The sequence below is a fragment of the Pimephales promelas genome, chromosome 3 (genome assembly GCF_988280905.1).
Source record: "Pimephales promelas chromosome 3, fPimPro1.hap1.1, whole genome shotgun sequence".
NCBI lineage: Eukaryota > Metazoa > Chordata > Actinopteri > Cypriniformes > Leuciscidae > Pimephales > Pimephales promelas.
The window spans coordinates 10,051,401-10,073,056 of NC_142771.1; the positions used below are offsets into that span (position 1 = coordinate 10,051,401).

The 21,656-nt window shown below is 36.3% G+C and overlaps 1 protein-coding gene and 1 long non-coding RNA gene across 2 annotated transcripts in view; one reads left to right on the forward strand and one right to left on the reverse strand.

Annotated features, from left to right (window-relative positions):
* Nucleotides 1–17,852, reverse strand: part of abca3b (ATP binding cassette subfamily A member 3b) — a 61,822-nt gene extending 43,970 nt beyond the window's left edge. Inside the window, exons 1-4 of the mRNA XM_089128175.1 lie at nucleotides 17,661–17,852; nucleotides 16,638–16,715; nucleotides 7,456–7,711; nucleotides 2,345–2,472 (exon numbers count right to left, since the gene is read on the reverse strand). Of these exons, the coding sequence (XP_088984301.1) occupies nucleotides 2,345–2,472; nucleotides 7,456–7,711; nucleotides 16,638–16,691 (438 nt within the window). The 5' untranslated portion in view covers nucleotides 16,692–16,715; nucleotides 17,661–17,852. The remainder of the gene's footprint in view (nucleotides 1–2,344; nucleotides 2,473–7,455; nucleotides 7,712–16,637; nucleotides 16,716–17,660) is intronic.
* A 37-nt stretch (nucleotides 17,853–17,889) lies between these two features.
* On the forward strand, nucleotides 17,890–19,612 carry LOC120486880 (uncharacterized). Its single transcript, XR_016154921.1, has 2 exons — nucleotides 17,890–18,783; nucleotides 19,499–19,612. It is a non-coding gene; the product is annotated as an uncharacterized LOC120486880 (long non-coding RNA).
* The last annotated feature ends 2,044 nt before the right edge of the window (nucleotides 19,613–21,656 follow it).

A 21,656-nucleotide genomic window follows, 5' to 3' on the forward strand; every position in this document is an offset into this window, starting at 1 on the left:
TAAAATTCAATTGGGTTTCTACTCCCAGGTGAGAGACAACAGTTCATCAGACAAACATTAAATTAATCAAAGACAACAACGCACCTTTCAGTCTACTGGAAATATATGTAAATCTGTAAACACTGTGACATTTCGGGTTTCATTTAACAAGAGGAAAACAAATCTCTGTGTGTGAATGATTCGTACAACCAATCTTATGTTAAGTGTTATAAAACCAACATTTGATGAACCCTATACACAGAAACGCCCTCACCATCGATGCAGATGTGTGGTACACACATTAAACCCTCTGCGAGGGACTCGCAAGCTTTCATCATGAGAGATGATTCACTCATGTCCTTATGAGAAGAGACCAGACCTCATCTTTACATTAGACACATGGAGGAAACTCAAGAAGTGCATCTCGAAATGTCTGAAACCGCGGCAGGCGCCCGAGACATGAGCAAATATGGTTTGAGGGCAAATGCTGCTGGAGCACTTAAGCCTGATTCTGAAGCCTAGATTTGCACTCTGCACTTTTCACTGCTGTGAAAAACCAGTTATTTTGTCCTCAAATGCTCAGAAAAGAACATTTCCTTCCTTAGTAACAGTAATCATAGTTTAAAGACGAGACGCTAACAAAAACGGACAAGAACCCGCTATATATTGCAAACCAAAATCAAAAGAAAATGGTTTTGCATATGTAAAACTAATGCCATTTTTTTGGATCATGATCATTTTTGTCAATTATTTTCCCACAATTGTCAGCACTAAAATCAAGTATACATATACTATATTTACAAGAATATTAAAGTATAAAAAAAATAAATATGTAAATGAAATTTTTTTTTAATTTAAAAAATAAAACCGTTTTAAATAGATTTCATAACTTGGAATTATTATTAATATATAACATGTTTTTTTGTTTTGTTTTTGTTTCGCCACATAATAAAACAATTGAAAAAATAATTGTGACTTTTTATCTCACAATTCTGACTTTTTTCTCAGAATTGTGAGTTATAACATCAGAATCGTGACTTATAAAGTCAAATTACAAAATATAGAGTCAGAATTGCGAGACAAAGTCAGAATTGCAAGTTAACGTCAGAATTGTGAGATATAAAGTAAGAATTGCGAGATATAACGTCAGAATTGCGAGATATAATGTCAGAATTGCGAGAAATAAAGTCAGAATTGCGAGAAATAAAGTCAGAATTGTGAGACATAAAGTCAGAATTGAAAGACAAAGTCGGAATTGTGAGACAAAGTCAGAATTGCGAGATATAAACAGAATTGCAAAAAAAAAAAGTCGGAATTGCGAGATATAAAGTCAGAATTGCGAGAAATAAAGTCGGAATTGCGAGAAATAAAGTTAGAATTGTGAAGCAAATTCAGAATTGCGAGACAGTCAGAATTGCGGGGCAAATTCAGAATTGCGAAACAAAGTCGGAATTGAGCGACATAAAATCAGAATTGCGAGACAAAGTCAGAATTGAGAGAAAGTTGGAATTGAGAGACAAAGTCAGAATTAAGAGACATGAAGTCAGAATTGAGAGACGAAGTCAGAATCGCGAGATATAAAGTCAGAATTGCGAGACAAATTCAGAATTGCGAGACAAATTCAGAATTGCGAGACAAAGTCAGAATTGAGAGAAAGTTGGAATTGAGAGACAAATTCAGAATTGCGAGACATAAAGTCAGAATTGCGAGACATAAAGTCAGAATTGCGAGACATAAAATCGGAATTGCGAGACAAAGTCAGAATTGAGAGAAAGTTGGAATTTAAAGCCAAAGTTGGAATTGCGAGAAATAAAGTCAGAACTGCGAGAAAAAGTCAGAATTGCGAAAAAAAGTCAAAATTGCGAGATATAGAATTGCGAGATATAAAGTCTAAATTAGAGGGAAAGAATTCAGACTTTATATCTCGCAATTCTGACTTTATTTTTTGCCAATTTCTTAATTGTGTGATAAAAAAGGCGCAATTACCTTTTTATTTTTCATTCCGTGGCATTAATGTTTTTGAATTAATGAGAATTTGAGGGAAAAATGTTTAATATTACATTACAAATGTTTATTTATGCAAATGAATGCAAATATATTACAATGAAATGAAAATTAAGCTTTAAGCTAAAAAATTGTATACACTTAATTTGTAATTAAATTACTTGTATTTAAGTAATAATAAATGGTGTAATGCATTTTTTTTTTAATGCATGTTGAAGTGAAACGCATGAACATTTCTTCATGAGATTCATCCACAAGCGTTCGGTACGCAGTTGTACAGGTTGACCTCGGCTGACAGGAAGACCGTGATTGGTTGTCAGCTCAGAGGAACGCTAATGTCCGTCGGGTCTGAGAGTCTCACCTGCAGAGGAAGAGGCTCATCGTCGTGGCTGAAAGGATGCTCAAACACAATGGCTGCCAAGATCTTGCCTGACTCTGGGTCAGTTTTCACAAACTCCTCGAACTGCTCCTCGGTTTCAAATCCACGGACTGGAAAACAAGACGACACATACATCACAGTTACTACAGCTCATACTTAAACATCGAAGACTCGAGCGAGGCCTCTTTCCACGCCAGAACCATCTAGCAAATCACCTTGGCAACACCTAGACAACACACACTTAAGCAAAGAAAACATATTTCTCCAACAAATGCCAATTGTTCATATCGTTATATATGCGATCAATTCAGTGCGTAGGAAGTTTGAGGGTTAAACTGATAAAAATAGATCAATCGATAAGAAATTTAGCCATTTCAAGCAACCATGTGACCTTTAAAGGAGCTGCGTGGACACTGGCTCACCATTTGACCTTTAACATAATTGATTTTTGGATGTGTGTCAGCCTGCAGTAAACATGCGATAATGATATCATGACCCCTAGGTATATTTTTCCACAGAATGTTGTTAAAAGGAAACGCTAATGAGACACTCGGCAAAACTGGGACTTCAGCCAGGTCACGACTGGGATTTACGGCCTAAATACAATCAACACACACATCTATATTTATGAGGACAACTATATTTAAGATAGTTGTGCAAGTACACACACACACGCCAAATAGAGTCTGTCTCTCTCTCTCTCTCTCTCTCTCTCTCTCTCTCTCTCTCACACACACACACACACACACAGAGTAAGAGACACACACACACACACAGAGAGAGGTTAATGAGGCTCTTTAAATAATATTTAACCAAAAATGAAGTGTGTTTCATTATTTACTAATCCTCATGTTGTTATAAACCAATAAAACGTCTTTTTTGTTTTTTGCGCAAAAATAAATTAGATACATTTGAGAAGCGTTCGTTAATGTTTTATTCTTTGGATATAGCGGGGGCGACTTCAAAAACAGGAAGACTCATTTGCGTCTGGTTCCTTCAAGATTTCCCATATGGGGTTTTAAAATGAGATTCGTGAATTTATGAGTAAAATAAGGTCTGTGGTAAACACGTCCTGACGATGCTTGAGTGTTTTACTCCACAATGCTGTTTTGATTTTTTAAATGTATGTTTCTAAGCAACTAGATAAGAACGCCTGTGGTGTGGGCGTGTGTAATTTACACTGCGGAATATTGTGAACGTAAATCGTCAGTTGTGTTCAACGCCTTATTTCCTCATAAAACCCCCATAGGAAAATCTCTAGAGAGAACCAGTGGCGGATCAGTCGTCTGAGTTTTGACGTCACCCACGCACCACTTTATTAAACGCTACTTTAGTGGTCCTTTGCGGAGCTTGACAGACGTGGTCTCTAGACATTGTTGTTATTGGAAAGATCTGAATGAAGATATGCCACTATTAGAGAAACACGTAACACACATGGGTTTGAAAGACATGAGGGTGAATACATAATAGCAGTTTTCATTTGTAGGTCAAACGTTCATCTAACATGTAATCAAATGTTCTCACATTACTTTATTTGTGAGAGATACAGTGTCTGCCTATAAACAGGAGACGCCAGTTGAGCCGGTTAAACCAGGATCAACAAGCAAATCCAGTCGACACAACCGGGACGCATCTGTGTTACATGTGCCAATGTAAACATTAACAATTTATTTAATACAGTAACTAGCAATGAGCAACTCAAGCGTTACAGTATTTTTAAGCTTCGTTAACATTAATTATTCAAATACAACAGTTCAATGTTAGTTCATGTTGGCTCATGTGAGCTAAATAATATCAACAGATCCTACTTTTGATTTGTATGTATTTGACAAATGTTAACATACTGTATGGAAGCTTACTGTGAAGTTACCAGCAAAATGAAAAAAGATAAACCAGAAATTAAGTCATTTTTGAAGTGCTGATTAAATTCATTTATGGCTGGAAATCGGTAACCAGTTCTAGCTCTGAACCATTTGCAGATTTTAAAAACTAACAACACAGAATTCGTTAGTGGTGGTTTTGATATTGTTAAATAAAAAAATAAAAATAAATAATAATAATTGGGTTCATTAAAACAACGCTGAAGTAATATATAAATATTAGATGAAAAACTAGCAATCAACTAACTGAAATTACATACGTACTAAATTACTCAAAAAAAAAAAAAATAAAGTAAATAGAAAATGTTTAAAAAAACAAGCTAAATAAAAAATGCTAACTAAAAATATAAAACTAAAAGCATATTCAAAATATTAATAATATAAAAATAGTATTAGTATTTAGTATTTAGGCCACAATAATTTTATTTGTTAAATAAAAAAATAAATAATAACAATTGGGTTCATTGAAACAACGCTGAAGTAATATATGAATATTAGATGAAAAACTTGCACTTAAAAGACTAGCAACTAACTGAAATTACATACGTACTAAATTACTCAAAATAAAGTAAAAATAAATAGAAAATGTTTAAAAAAAAGAAAAAGCTAAATAAAAAATATAAACTAAAAATATAAAACCATATTCAAAATATTAATAATATAAAAATAGTATTAGTATTTAGTATTTAGGCCACCATATCGGTATCGGCCTATATGTTCATTTTTAATGTTATAGCTATCGACATGGTAATAAAATTTGGCCGCTATATTAAAGCCGATAAATAATAGATTATTTCAGAGCAAGTCTGTCATGAAGGCTACATAAAATTATGATGAGACCATTATAATTGTGAGCTTGGTACATGGATTTTACTAGCAAGACTTTAATTTTGTAACCAGGCTCTGAAAAAAAAAAAAAAAAAATCGGCTTTCAATTATAAAAGAATTATCAGTACCGGCCAAAATCTGTGGCATCTCTAACTTTAATACTAAATTAGTATTTTATATACTACTAAATACTATATTTTATACTATATAAGAGTATAATACTAAAATAACTCTGGTCAGTGGTTCTGGAGACCTAAAATAATCCTGCGACAATCTATAGTGTCAAGGCAAAATATATGATATTATTTCTTAGGGGCCGTTTACACCACAGCGTTTTCAACTAAAAACGTTAAATTTTTTATGCGTTTTGGCCATTCATTTACACGACAAACGTTTTGGGGGCCTAAAAAACGCAAACTTGAAAACGGTCTCCGTGTAAACCGCAAAAACGCGATGACGCCATGCATGTGCGTATTACATGTTCAGTCTATAGTGTTTCATCGCCATCTAGTGGCCTGGCAGTAGAATACAGCGTTTTTAGTCGTTTTCGCGGATCTGTGTGAATGGGGTTTGTTTTGACAATGGTGTCGTCAGTCTGTCCGCGGAAAACTCAAAGAAAAAACGTCTCAGCTTTAAGCATATCGCTGTCGTGTAAACGTGCCCTGAATGTGCAGTCTGGTCTGCATAATAATATAAAGACAATAGGCAGAATATATTTCTATTGTGTTGTCTTTGATACGGTCAGTGTGAGCAGTGTTGCTCATGAACAAATAATGAACTGTTATTTTAAATGAAACAGTCCTAAAGACTCACAAACCAGTCAAATTAATCCGGTCAAATGACCCACAGAATCAATAGCTTGTGACTCACTCGTTTATCCTTAAGTCATCACTATCGTCATGTCCATGTATAAATAAACCTCAACTCATAGCTCTGCAATTTCATATAAATTATGCATTTGCCTGAAACTTCCTCTTCTCAGCTATCCCACATAATGTCAAAATCACAGACTTTCATTGGCTGAGCACAGACTCGTTTAAACCAGTATGTTCAGTCAGTTGTGAATATTACACAGCACTTTACCACCATTAAAGCAGTTCATTTTACAGTCAAAGTTGAGGCATCAGTTTATGGACGTCCTCCTCCATTATCAGTACGCAGGCCAGAGAAACGTCTATTATGTGAGTCATCAGCTGCAGGACTTCATGACAGCTCATAAACATGAGAAGTCAAGGGCCGGACAGAAGCTGTTTCGAGGTTTTTGGAGAGGTCATAATGCTATTCATTCACAAAACTCAAGAGATGCTTCGCATGTCAACTGTAAACTCACACTGAAGAGACTAAAGATCAGTGATCCTCACACACTTTTGGACCAACAAACTTGGTTATGATTTCCGGATAGACATGCAATATCAATAAATATAGAAAAGAAAGATTTGAAAGATATTGCTCTCATGAGATGCAATTTAAAGGCAATAACAACATGGAATTTTGACTTTTTTCATCTTCAAAGTTTGAATTAGTTTTGACTGTTAATGCTTTCAAGACAAAGAATATTAATTTAAAAAATGGCACTAACGAGGAGCAATATCTACACAATTAAAAGAGCATAAACAATATATAACTTTTTAAAAGTTGCCAGTACCTGGAAATTAAATATATATATATATATATATATATATTAGGACTGTCAAACGATTAATCGTGATTAATCGCATCCAAAATAAAAGTGTTTACATAATATATGTGGGTGTACTGTGTATAATTATTTTTTATATATAAATATACACACATGCTTGTAATTTAAGAAATATTTTCATGTATATACTGTATATAGATTTATATATAATTTTCATTATATATAAATATTTTACATATAAATAATATTTTTTTATTAAATATACATGCATGTGTGTGTGTATTTACATATACAAAATAATTATACACAGTGCACCCACATATATTATGTAAACACAAACTTTTATTTTGGATGCGATTAATCGCGATTTATCATTTGACAGCCCTAATATATATATGTATATATATATATATATATATATATATATATATATATATATATATATATATAGTATATATTGTATATATGTTAATTCCAGGTTTTCCATGTAGTCAATTTGTTGCATAGAGTTGCAATAAAGTCATTAAAATAAAAAGTCCTGCTTTGAGCAGGTTTACAATGTGAACAATTTATTTCATTAATGTATGGAAATCTTTTTACTTTTTATTATTTTTAGCAGTATTAATAAAATATTTATTGCAATAAGTCTGATGTATGGGAACAAGATTAGCCCATACTCTTGCCCATAGCTATGATGAGTTTTTGTGAATACGCTGATATGAATACACTGAAGCTGAAGCTCTTACTGGTTCTGATGCAGCTTCCCAGGCTCCGCTGGACGTCCTCTGTGATTCCCCGCACCACGCTGGCGTTCGAGGGCACGTAGGCCAGCTGCAGCTGTTCAAAGCACAGCGGACGCGGCAAGTCGCTCAAAGGGAATCTGTCGTAGCGTGTTGCATTCGGGTAGGTGGTGACGGACACGTTCTGCCGCAGGATGATCAGGGTGGCTGAGAAGAGCAGAGGCAGCGCGACCTCCACCAGCATAACCAGGATCTGACGCTTCTGGAGACCGGGAGAAAGAGGAGGGCAAAGAGTACATCAGAGGTCAATGAGTACAACAGAAGATGGTCAATGAGTACAACAGAAGCTGGTCAGAGTACAAATGAGTACAACAGAATGCGGTCAATGAGTACAACAGAAGATGGTCAATGAGTACAACAGAATGCGGTCAGTGAGTACAAATGAGTAAAACAGAAGACGGTCAATGAGTACAACAGAGGATGGTCAATGAGTACAACAGAAGATGGTCAATGAGTACAACAGAATGCGGTCAATGAGTACAACAGAATATGGTCAATGAGTACAACAGAGGTTGGTCAATGAGTACAACAGAAGATGGTCAATGAAGCTGGTCAGAGTACAAATGAGAAGCTGGTCAGAGTACAAATGAGTACAACAGAATGCGGTCAATGAGTACAACAGAAGATGGTCAATGAGTACAAATGAGTAAAACAGAAGACGGTCAATGAGTACAACAGAAGATGGTCAATGAGTACAACAGAAGACGGTCAATGAGTACAACAGAATGCGGTCAATGAGTACAACAGAAGATGGTCAATGAGTACAACAGAGGATGGTCAATGAGTACAACAGAAGATGGTCAATGAGAACAACAGAGGATGGTCAATGAGTACAACAGAAGATGGTCAATGAGTACAACAGAAGATGGTCAGTGAGTACAACAGAGGATGGTCAATGAGTACAACAGAAGATGGTCAATGAGTACAACAGAATGCGGTCAATGAGTACAACAGAAGATGGTCAATGAGTACAAATGAGTAAAACAGAAGACGGTCAATGAGTACAACAGAGGATGGTCAATGAGTACAACAGAGGATGGTCAATGAGTACAACAGAAGATGGTCAATGAGTACAACAGAAGATGGTCAATGAGTACAACAGAGGATGGTCAATGAGTACAACAGAAGATGGTCAATGAGTACAACAGAGGATGGTCAATGAGTACAACAGAAGATGGTCAGTGAGTACAACAGAGGATGGTCAATGGTCAATGAGTACAACAGAAGATGGTCAATGAGTACAACAGAAGATGGTCAATGAGTACAAATGAGTAAAACAGAAGACGGTCAATGAGTACAACAGAAGATGGTCAATGAGTACAACAGAATGCAGTCAATGAGTACAACAGAAGATGGTCAATGAGTACAACAGAAGATGGTCAATGAGTACAACAGAAGACGGTGAATGAGTACAACAGAGGATGGTCAATGAGTACAACAGAGGATGGTCAATGAGTACAACAGAAGATGGTCAATGAGTACAACAGAAGATGTTCAATGAGTACAACAGAAGATGGTCAATGAGTACAACAGAAGATGGTCAATGAGTACAACAGAAGACTGTCAATGAGTACAACAGAAGACGGTGAATGAGTACAACAGAGGATGGTCAATGAGTACAACAGAAGATGGTCAATGAGTACAACAGAAGCTGGTCAGAGTACAACAGAGGATGGTCAATGAGTACAACAGAAGACGGTCAATGAGTACAACAGAAGATGGTCAATGAGTACAACAGAAGATGGTCAATGAGTACAACAGAATGCGGTCAATGAGTACAACAGAAGATGGTCAATGAGTACAACAGAAGATGGTCAATGAGTACAACAGAAGCTGGTCAGAGTACAACAGAAGATGGTCAATGAGTACAACAGAAGCTGGTCAGAGTACAAATGAGTACAACAGAATGCGGTCAATGAGTACAACAGAAGATGGTCAATGAGTACAACAGAAGATGGTCAATGAGTACAACAGAGGATGGTCAATGAGTACAACAGAGGATGGTCAATGAGTACAACAGAATGCGGTCAATGAGTACAACAGAAGATGGTCAATGAGTACAACAGAAGATGGTCAATGAGTACAACAGAAGATGGTCAATGAGTACAAATGAGTAAAACAGAAGACGGTCAATGAGTACAACAGAGGATGGTCAATGAGTACAACAGAAGATGGTCAATGAGTACAACAGAAGCTGGTCAGAGTACAAATGAGTACAACAGAAGATGGTCAATGAGTACAACAGAATGCGGTCAATGAGTACAACAGAAGATGGTCAATGAGTACAACAGAAGATGGTCAATGAGTACAAATGAGTAAAACAGAAGATGGTCAATGAGTACAAATGAGTACAACAGAAGATGGTCAATGAGTAAAACAGAAGATGGTCAATGAGTACAACAGAATGTGGTCAATGAGTACAACAGAAGATGGTCAATGAGTAAAACAGAAGATGGTCAATGAGTACAACAGAAGACGGTCAATGAGTAAAACAGAAGATGGTCAATGAGTACAACAGAAGATGGTCAATGAGTAAAACAGAAGATGGTCAATGAGTACAACAGAAGATGGTCAATGAGTAAAACAGAAGATGGTCAATGAGTACAACAGAATGCGGTCAATGAGTACAACAGAAGATGGTCAATGAGTAAAACAGAAGATGGTCAATGAGTACAACAGAAGACGGTCAATGAGTACAACAGAAGATGGTCAATGAGTACAAATGAGTAAAACAGAAGATGGTCAATGAGTACAACAGAAGATGGTCAATGAGTAAAACAGAAGACGGTCAATGAGGGAGTAGGATGGATGGATGGATATGTAGATAAGAGTGGATGGGTGAATGGTTGTAAAATAAAATGAAAAATAAAATAAAATAAATATACTTCTACACTTTTAGGCTGATTTAAAAATAAAATTCAATTTAACTCAATAAAATTCAATAAAATCTAATAAATAAATGGAAAAAATTATATAATTAAATAAATAGAAAAAACAATAAAAAACAAAAGCATTTAATCAAATAAAACACTTAAATTTAATAAAATAAAATAAAAATATTAAAATAAAATAAATATTAAAATAAAAAAATAATAAAATAATTTAAATAAAAAAAATAATAAAATAAAATGTATTGACCGTATGGACAGAGGACAAAACGTAAAGGGCATTGGTTCAATTTGGTTCGAGACATTTAAGTGGCTTTTATAAACATGCCTTATAAAAACACATTACTGGTGTGCATCTTGAGACAAAACAATGGCACTGACCTATTTTAAGAGATATCAATGCAAGTTGCATTCAGTTAAAAAAGTTCAAACATGCATTTCAGTTTAAGCCTCGTCTGTGAAACCGGGGGCAAGTGTCATGTCAATGCTTCATGTGTAAACAAGCAGGAGCCCACACAGCACCTGAGGCTTGATCTGGGTCGATGAAGAGCGTTCGACCTCTGAACTGGGTCAGGAAGGCTCTAATCTGCTTTATATGTCTGCTATAATGAGGCATAAGGGGACCAGTGTTTACTGGGGTTTCCCAGCAACACCCTCTGTCACCAGGGAATCGGGACGATTCCAAGCACTTTGATCGAGTTCAATTGATTGTTCAGAGAGTTCATTTCTGATACACTTCACCTTCACATGATCTTACACGAGACAGCAAACATCCACAAGTGTGCAGAGCAAAGGTCCGACAAATAATAACACACACATGATCAAAGCCATGCACCCACGGTAAAAAAAACTGAACAAGAAACTCGGAAATCTAATCTAAGGCCAAATACAGGAAGGCACATTAAAGCTATTCAACAGCGCAAAAGAGCCGGCGAGTTAGATCATTACAGCAAATAAGGTGAATGGGGTTAATGATTACATTTGTGCACCAAGCCTTGGGTTGTGTCTTTATATCCGCCGCAAACTAGTTGAAACATTTCCTGGTTTCTTCAAAAATAGATTTGCTTCTGCGTCTTGCTGTAGCATCTGAACTATACTATCAGTAGGGTTGGGTATCGTTTGAATTTGAACGATTCTGATTCCGATTCCGATTCCTTGTTTCGATTCCGGTTCCTAACGATTCTCAATTCCGATTCTTTTAAGAGGCAGGGTCAAAAAAGTTTAGCTAACCTTGCTAACCAACGGTCTTTCTGAAGGAAATACTCCTTTCTGAAGGAAATACTCCTTTTTCACAAATTTTGCATTTTGCCGAGATTTCGTTATTTTTAGAAAAGTGAAGCCACACTTTGGACCGCCGACTCATGTTCGACTCGCGTGGTTATGCCAACACTTCCGGTAGACGCTTCTTCGTTGGTGTTGTTCAGCGGTTTCTTCTTCCGCTCGGCGGACTGTGAATATCGAAACTAGGAATCGAAATTTTAACTTTTGAACGATTCCAGGAAAAACGAAAAGTTAGTCCCGGTTCCAATCGATACTCGATTCTCGATACCCAACCCTAACTATCAGGTTTCAAGAATCAGTCTTTATAGATTTATTCTACACTTTTCAGACCAAACTCACTCTAGTAGGCTTTAAATAATTAACTCTTTCCCCACCATTGATGGAATTTTCTGGCTTTTTGTGTTTCCAGTGTTATACGGTAGGGGGCGCTATTACACATCTTCTGAAAGAGAACTGAATCCCCGGATCAAACACAGGCGAAGAAGATGCAGAAACAAGCAATCTCATATGTAATCATATGCATATGGAAAATAGCACAATCATCAACATTCAACAGCATATCCACAAGTTTCCGAGGGGCGCTCCAGTAAAAAATAAAGTGGGAGAAACTTCCGGTGACGCGGCGGAAGTAGCATTCCAATGGTATTTTGTGTGTTAGTTAGCGAAGAGGCTAGCTGTTTTTCGGAGAATTATTTTACTATTTAAAGACGCAAATCTTTATGAGAGATGTCGTTACGGAGCTCAGGGACAATATGTGCTGTTCGCGGTTGTACGTATAACCGGACTAAACTAGTTCAGTGGCTTAAACGTGATTGTTTTGAACATAAGCTGAAAACGAGTGATCATGCCAGAGCCCGTCTCTGATCCTGCCAACGACTGTAACGTCAGTTTCCATCACCTCCCAAAAGACGACGAATCTTCCTGTGTACATTTTTTTTTAAATTCTTTATATTTTATAAACTCTATCAGCATGTGATTGGCTGTTCGCTACTGATGTTACACCTAAACTCAGGATCAAAGCCTGTGTTGACAGAATACCAAATGTGCCAGTTAATGTATTCAAGCAGCACATTCATTTATAATTTTGAATAAACTCCAAAGCACAATGACTAAGTGTGTATTTTTTTATTTTAATTGTTTGTAAGCTCGCACATCTGTCTGTCACGATGCCTTGATGAGTATTGATAATTAATAATGTTATAATACTCCCAATCAACTACTGCAATACTGTTATTTCACCCTTTTGAATTTCGTTGAGGTCGTGTTCCCACATCGTTAGCTAGTTTGGATCGCTATAACTTGAATGACTGTCAACTGTTGAATGAACGAGTGTCAAGCATGTCAAGTCGCGCTTTGTTTACTTCCAACCGGAAGTCGCGCCCACTTTTGACGCAAGGCCTCATGGGGCGTAGGAAACTTGTGGATAAATCAATGATGAAACTTACCCACATTCTTACCCACATTCAATTTTTGATTTGAAAAAATGCATGACTCTAGAATACTTTTATTTTAATATTTTTTTTTTTAGCAGAGGGGCTGGTCTGTCTTTTGATATATTGCATGTTCAGGTATTCATACAAAAAAATATGGTAACACTTTACAATAAGGTTCATTAGTTAACATTAGTTAACTACATTAGTTAACATGTACAATATGTGAACAATACTTCTTCAGCATTTATTAATCTTAGTTAATATTAATTCCAACATTTACTAATACGTTATTAAAATCAAAGGTTGTATTAGTTAACATTAGTTAATGGACTGTGAACTAACATGAACGTTAGTTCATGTTAGTTAATGCATTTACTAATGTTAACTAATGAACCTTATTGTAAAGTGTTACCACAAATATTCTGGGGGCCATGAAACTTCCATCAAAATAACCAAAAATGCTGGCGGTGGTTGACAACTTTGTTTTTTTACGCTAGCGTGGAAATAGTTAACCTAGGGTGATTTTTAACCTTGGGTTAAAACAATCCTGGGTTGGTTGGTTGGATGGATGGATGGATGGATGGATGAGGCATTTATATACAGTGTTGGGAGTAACGCATTACAAAAGTAATACATTACAGTAACATATTACTTTTTGCTGTAACGCAGTAGTGTAAGGCATTACTAATCAATTTTCAGTAATATTTTACTCGTTACATGTTCAGTGAGGCTTGTATTACAGTTGTATTACAGTGTATTGTCTGCTTTTACTTCTTTAAGGCAACAGACTATGTGAAAGTTTTAAAGCAGTCTTTTAGTGCCAGTTCAGAGCGGTCGCGTCTGTAACATTGTTTTTTCCTCATAAATGCGAACACGAAAACTAAAATCAAATGAATATTTTAAGTTCTACGGAGACTGGAGAGCCAACCCTTCCTCATCCGATTTGCGCAGTGTAATTAACAGAATTACAAAAAATATATTTTGCCTCCTATTTTTTTGTCACGCATGAATGTGTGTCTTTTCCCTAATATTAAAAATAAAACATAGACTGATATTTGTCTAATGTCTGGAGTCCTTTAACTCTTTCCCCGCCAAACACGGAATTTTCCGTGTTTAATGAAAAAACGCATCTGCGCCAAACACGGAATTTTCCGGGTATCCGTGTTTTAGGTGGTATACGGTAAGGAAGACCCACGCGCATGTCCTGAATGATTGCGCAACTCTTTGTTTAGAGAAACAGATTGCAATCGTCTCAAACAGTGGAGTAGTGAGAATGTATCAGACAGACAATGCAGAGGTATATGGCTGAAGTACTGGAGGTTAATGGACTCGGAGTCCGATCACTCTTTATTTGATAATTCTGAATCTGATCGGGACAAAGTAGTCAGTGAGAGAGATGCACATGTTCATGCTAGCCATGGACGTGCCGCAGATAGATCGTATAATATTATGACACTATAATATGTATGTGTGTGTGCAGGCATTTATGTGTGGCTGTCTAAATATGAAGGTGTAATTGTCAAATTATTTCTCTCTTTGTGCACATTTACCACATTGTAATATGTATTTGTGTGTGTGTGTGTGTGTGTGTGTGTGTGTGTGTGTGTGTGTCTAGGCCTGTTTATTGTAATTCCAATTATTCATTATTCACAGGTAGAACACAGAGAGGCAGAGGCAGAAGTTTTATTGCAAAAGTTACATTTCCCTTACATCCTGGGAAATTTGATATATTTTACATTTATTTTATGTTTTTAATTTATTTTGGAAAGTTTTATATATGAAGGAAACAACATCTGAATGTATTCTGCTTTTAAATGCACTTGTTTGATAAAAACACCTTTTTCTCAGTTTTTTGTCCAAAATGTTGTGTTTTTGACAAAACCTACCTCTGTTCAAGAGGCAATAAAAAAAGAACAGATGAAGATAAAATAAAAACGTTTTTTTTGCCTAAAAGCAGAGGCTCAGATCTTTATTTTTATATATATCATCTTCATATATTCATGGAAGAAAATATTCAGCGGGGGCATTCAAATTTAGCGAAAATCGTCAAAAACCCTGGCGGTGGCTGGCAACTTTTTTTTAAAACGCTGGCGGGGAAAGAGTTAAGGAAGTAGCCTATATACGTTTCAATACATGAATTTTCTGAGAATTTTTATTTCAAGTTTTGACTGCAAATGTCATCATGTCCATAATGCTGGACTTCCCCAATTTTAAATAATTTATCCTTAACTAGTTTTGTGGTGTAGGTCTACATATTTTATAATGTTAACTTCAAATAATACTAATAGCCTAATTTAAAGATAAGGCAGCATTGGATCTGGACGGTAAGGAGAATAACGCTGGGAGTTGGAAGAGGTGTGTCGCGATTCTGTAGGTTCGTGGATTTGAGTCGTGTGGCGAATGGCGATTTCGGTTTCATATTGCATATCGCTACAGCCCAAAAGTTAAGTTCTACTTAGTTATTTTGGTGAAAGTAACTCAAAAGTAATACATGAGTAATGTAACGCATTACAAATCTGAGACAGTAATATTGTAAGGTAATGAATTACTTTTAAATAACAGTAACAAGTAATACCTAATGTATTACAGTTTGGAAGTAACTTGCACAACACTGTTTATATAGCACATTCATGTGTACTACTATTCACCCAAAGCGCTTTACAATCATATCAGCGGATCTCATTGCATGTTTCACATTGTCATACTTTACTCTGGCCTGAAGGATTCATTTTAGGTAGTTGAAATATTTTACAATGTAGGCTACACCTAGGGCTTCACATTCGTATTTGGACGATTTACTAACATCAGAGCGTGCCGAGAAATGCATGCAAGCCATTTAGTCCATCTGTCAAAACACTCTTCTAAAACATGCTAGAAATCATAACACAGCGTGAACGATTATATACCAAACACGTTAATATTTCATATAAAGGCAAGTTTGTAGGGAGTTTATGATTGGTTGCTTGGTTCTAAACAACTATCCAGAACAGCATTTTATCACACAGAGCACCTCTGACGCCATTATTTGTGGGCTTTATAACGAATTGCCTTACATGTTATATGCTAACATTCAAAAGTTTGAGGTTGGTATAATTTTTTTTTTTAATTCTTTAAAGGAAGTCTCTTCTGCTCATCAAGACGGCATTTATTTGCTTAAAACATACAGTAAAAACGATAAAATTGTGAAATACTATTTGAAATTAAAATTTTCTATGCGAATATATTTTAAAATATATTTTTTTCTTGTGACGTTAAAGCTGAATTTTCAGCATCATTACTCCAGTCTTCAGTAATCATGCTAATTTGATGCTCAAGACACAATTTATTTGAAATAGAAGTTATTTGTAACATTATAAATGTCTTTACTGTCACTTTTGAGCAATTTAACTGAATAAAAGTAATGTTTAAAAATCTGAAAATATCTTACTGATGCAAAAGCTTTGAAAACTAGCGTATATCATTGCCATAAAACCTTATAAAACAGAAGAACATCAGCACGTGTTGCAATGATAAATCAAGCACTCACTTGCTGAATGTAGTTCTTCCACAGAAGCAATCCAAACTGCTGCAACACGGCCATTTTCCACCCGCAGAACTTCACAACCTGGACCAACAGAAAAGTGAACATCAGGGTCACTGCTCAAGAAATGCAAAGAAAACCATATCAGAGCTATTGCTGGAGTTTCGCTGTGTTTCGCAACTACATTCTGGGATAACAGAATAACTATAATATTCATGTCTCAGATAAAGAAACAAGAAGTTGATACAATTAACTGCTATCTCATTTGTGATTGCACAGGGATGACATCACGGTTTTCACCAGGACGATATATATATATATATATATACACTTGTTTTGCAATAAAAATTAACCATTTAATCACTGAATTTTCTTCTAGATCTGCTGTACGGCAGAAACCAACTTTGTTGCATTATTTTCCTGTATTGTAAAAGCACTATATAAATAAAGGTGACTTGACTAGACAATGTGGTCCTATCAAGAGAAAGTGTGAACACATGCCATATTGTTAAGCACTAAAGAGGCCATTTAACCACCATATTGACACTGAGGGGAACGTCATTTCCCATATCAATACTCAGATTAAAATATCACCTGATTTGACATGAAATAAAATACATCTTTGTGTTTAAATGTGTCAGTCGGGTATTTGATTGATATGCATAGACTACTTAGCAATTGTAGTATGTATGCGTGTCGTTATTAAACATACGGCAGGGTTATCATCACTGTGACGCGGTAGTAGTGACATCACATTGATGACACAGCTTTGGTGTCTGCCTCTATGTAGTGTATTCTTTTCCTTTTCTTTATTTGAAATAACACAGCTGTCTGTTTTTACATCAAACATGCATCACACTGTTTCCCTCTATCAGTTTTATTCGGTTTCTTTAGTCTGGTCGTTGCGACGATCTTGTGTTGTGATTGGTTAAAGAACTGGTTTTTCAACCCAATTCCCACAGCATAACAAACACAAGAGAAAACAAACAGGCAGGCAGGCGCGCGCGCGCGTGCTCGCCCACAGCTCACCTTCCTCTCGTCTGTCTGTCTGTCCTGCACAAGGCTCTATATATCCGCTCTTTCAGTCGGAAAGCATTGAATTGATGTTCGCAGTCAGCTCGGCTCAGTCACGGACGAATTCCATCAGGAATAATCACTCATTAGGGCGATAATAACGAGGAAGATGATGACATTGCAGCGCAGCGGCCGTGCCGTGTGGACACAACAAATACAGTCACGTGACCTCAGCCAGCTGGGCGGATGCAAGCGGTCATGTGACCGATGTGACAGACGCAAAAATGTCACCGGCCATAACTTCTGAATTTAAAATTAACAGAAAAAACAATTACGTTGTCATGTTTTTATTAATTGATTTGGCTATTATATACATACAAAAATACGCGCGCGTGTTTTGTGTATGTGTGCGTACGCATGATAGTGCAAACATACATATCGGAGACGTCTGTATCTGCGATACATCTCTAGGACGTTTAGATGTAATTTCGAAGATGTCTTTAAAGGCCATGGTGCAGGTTTTTTTTTTTTCTTTTTTGGCAATTTTCTAGTTGGTAATAAACATTTAAACAGTTATCCATTGTATCTGATGTTGTAGGGTACTCAAAAATTAAAATATAACACGGAAAAGTGGGTGAAATGTTAGCTTTTAGCTAAAGCTAAGCGAGGATTCTTATTTCTCCCACAATGCATTCCATGACGTCACATGAGGCACTCGCTGACTGTTGGACGACAGACAGCCCCGCGGCCCGCCTACCATTTTGAGGGAGAGTGATACGAGGAGTTTAAGTTAGCTAGCTAGTGAAGCAGTGACACTGACAGTGACAGATTTATAAGTAAATATAGATAGATAGATCTTCCGAAGCTGGGTTGCAGTTTGTCAAGATTAGGCGAGCAGATTTTTCAGCTAAGTTAACGTTAGCTCTGTCGCCGCCTACTCGAGAATATGCAGCGCGCATTTCAAAGAGGAGGATAACCACTCAGGGGATGCCAAGATGGTCTTACTTCACTTGGATTAAAGAGTGAGAGGAGTGCTAAATTACTTCCAACCGCTCTGCCGTCTGTGAACGCAAACCTCTCTGCTTGCCCTGTCCCGAGGTCGAGAGACACCGTCTGCCGCAAGCGAGAAATTGCCACGGTAAGCATCATGCTAACGTTAATGTTTACAAGCTGCATGTTAGCTAGCTCTGTGTCTATTTTGTATAACTACCGTGTTCCCTTTGACATAATAGCCTCCACTACAAGCACGATCACTATGACATTAGAAGAGCATTTTTCGTGATGCACGAATTTGAGCCAAAACAAAATTGCCCAGAAGTAAATGTCCATATTGTCATGAAGGCTTCGTTGGTAGTGTTTGGATCAGTGGTGATGATCATCAAGCGGCTTTCGCAATCGTGTGTTTGCGTTTTGTTATAACGTTAGTCTGCTACTGTTCTCTTTTTCATTGACCGTGTCGTCAGGGCTGTAGTGGAGGCTAAATGCAGTTTACCTGCTGAAATTAGGTCAGAAACAGTTTATCCACTTTTCACTTCAGAGTTTAGCTAAGTTACCTCTCAGTAATTCACTACCTCACAGAGTTTATGTTACTAACTTTACCACGTGTATTACCACTAGTATTGTATAACATTTAATAGTAACATTCAAATCATCAAATATGGTCTGCATTTTTTTATTTATTTATTTTTTTTAAACATTTAGTAGTGCATATTAGGGTCCAATGGGTAATCTCCCTGGCAATCTCATAACATTCTGTTTACTGTTTATGTTTGCTATAATTCATATGCAGGACAATTTCATGTTTTTCCATTAGTGGCAATGATATTTATACAGTATTATTATTATGTCTGCAGGTTATGCAACATCATTAATGAAGGCCCTTCGGGAAAGCTACACCAATTCACCTGCGGCTCTTCGAGAGGTTAGCGCCAGTTTGTCCCCATCGCCACATCCTTCAAACAGGTTCCTGAGGAGGCCGTCAGCCTCTACCTAGCCCGGCAGTCACGCTTCAAGAACCTAATTTCACATTATTTTCTTTCCACAGACAAGTCCAATGGTTTAGTTGTATTTATTTATTTTAGTTGTTAGTTATCTTCTTTCCTTCTGTCCCTGTCATCTCATTTAGTGGTGGTTTCCTGCATTCTGCATGTTTTGTTTTTTTCTTTGTGTGCTGTTTCTTTGGTTTTACTTTGCACAAAATCATTACTTTTTTTTCTTAGGCTATTGATTCCCGTGATCTTGTTTATAAATTCCGATTCAGCCATTAGCCTACCTTCGTGATCACGCAAAGCGGTCTGGAGAGGCGGTCTGTTCAGAATTACAACCAACATAAAATATAAGTGTGCATGTACAAATTTGCAGTAATGTTCGGTAAAAATAAACTTTATTAACATAAAATGAAACCGGAGAGATAGTTAATGATCCATAACTGTTAACGGGATTAATTTCAGCATGGCTAATGTGCCCCTTCTTCCTACCCTAATCATGGACTAAACCATATCAGAAAACACATACAAATACATGTATTTGATGTACAGTACACATGTATATTTGAATCACACATAACTAACCTTAACCCATAAACATAATATATTAATTGTGTGTGTGTGTATATATATATATATACACACACACACACACACACACACAATTCATTTATTTAAATGGGTTAGGGTTATGTGTGTATATATGCATAGGCCTACATACATACGTGAATATATATTATAAATAATATATACTTCAGGTTACCATAAGTTAGCTAACTTTAATGAAGAGTTGGTCATGTAAGCTATAGCTTGCTGCAATTAATGCATTATCTTCCAATAAGCATTAACTAAAACTGGCTACATAAAATGTACTGACTAGATTCACGAGAGGTCGGCTAATGTGTGTAAAAGTAAAACAATACAGTAATTTCATTAATTTACCAGCTCCACGACACGCGTTAGTTCCTCATTCCAGAGTTCCTATGGCGGTCTATGGGAGTGTCGTAACTCTCTCTCTCTATGGCTCTCTGGACTACACTATTACAGGCTAAAGATTTTTTGTATAGAGTTGTTTACTTAAAACCTGTGTCTTTGTTCAGTAATCTTTGTCCTTGTTCAGAAAATGTTTAGTAACCATTACAAGCAATGCCAATAAACTGTTTTATTCTTATAAAAATTCATGTGTTCTGTGTACTTTATAACATTTTGAGGGCAATTGGGTGATGACAACAGAATAAGCAATTATATTTTTAAATTAATTTTCATCCAAACGAGGCGATTGAAAGCCCTGATAGGTCTGGTCACGACTTTGGAATTGTTGTCTGATGGTTGAAACCACACGAGAGGCTTCTTCTGCTCTTGCTTAAAACACCATAAGCCCAGCATATAGCCTGTCTGTATGCACTGTACTGGTATTGCCTAGGGATAAGTAGGAAAGATTCTTAAGTTTTAAACTCTGTAAGTAGGTTGGAAACGTCTCTGATTCATGTTTATTGTGTATGCAACACATCTCCTGTCACCTATAGCTGTTGTTCATGAACATACTCATGCGTGCTGGTTTGAAGGGGACCATTATCTTGCATGAAGTGTGAGTATGCTATGTGTAGCACAAATGGATTCAGGCATTATGCCTCATATCCAGAATGCTGGATATGTACACGTTACATCTGTATCAGTATATTTAAAGTAGCCTGCCTCCTCTGTATGGATAGAAAATTTTTATATTACAAGACACAAATTCAGATAGGCTTCTCAGAGCCTGTTTTATTACAGGTTTGAATGAATGAAATGTCTCTTCTGTATTAGAAAAATAAATATATAATTATTTTAGGTTTGAATGAATGAAATGTCTCTTCTGTATTAGAAAAATAAATATATAATTAAGAAATAACTAAAATAAATACCTCCAAATGTAACAAAAATAGCTCTCACAAACTTACAAAAACGAACTAACAAAATGTATCTAGTTTTCTTCCTCGTTATCCTGTTTTTCTACCTCATGCTTGTTTGCCCATCTGATCTTTCC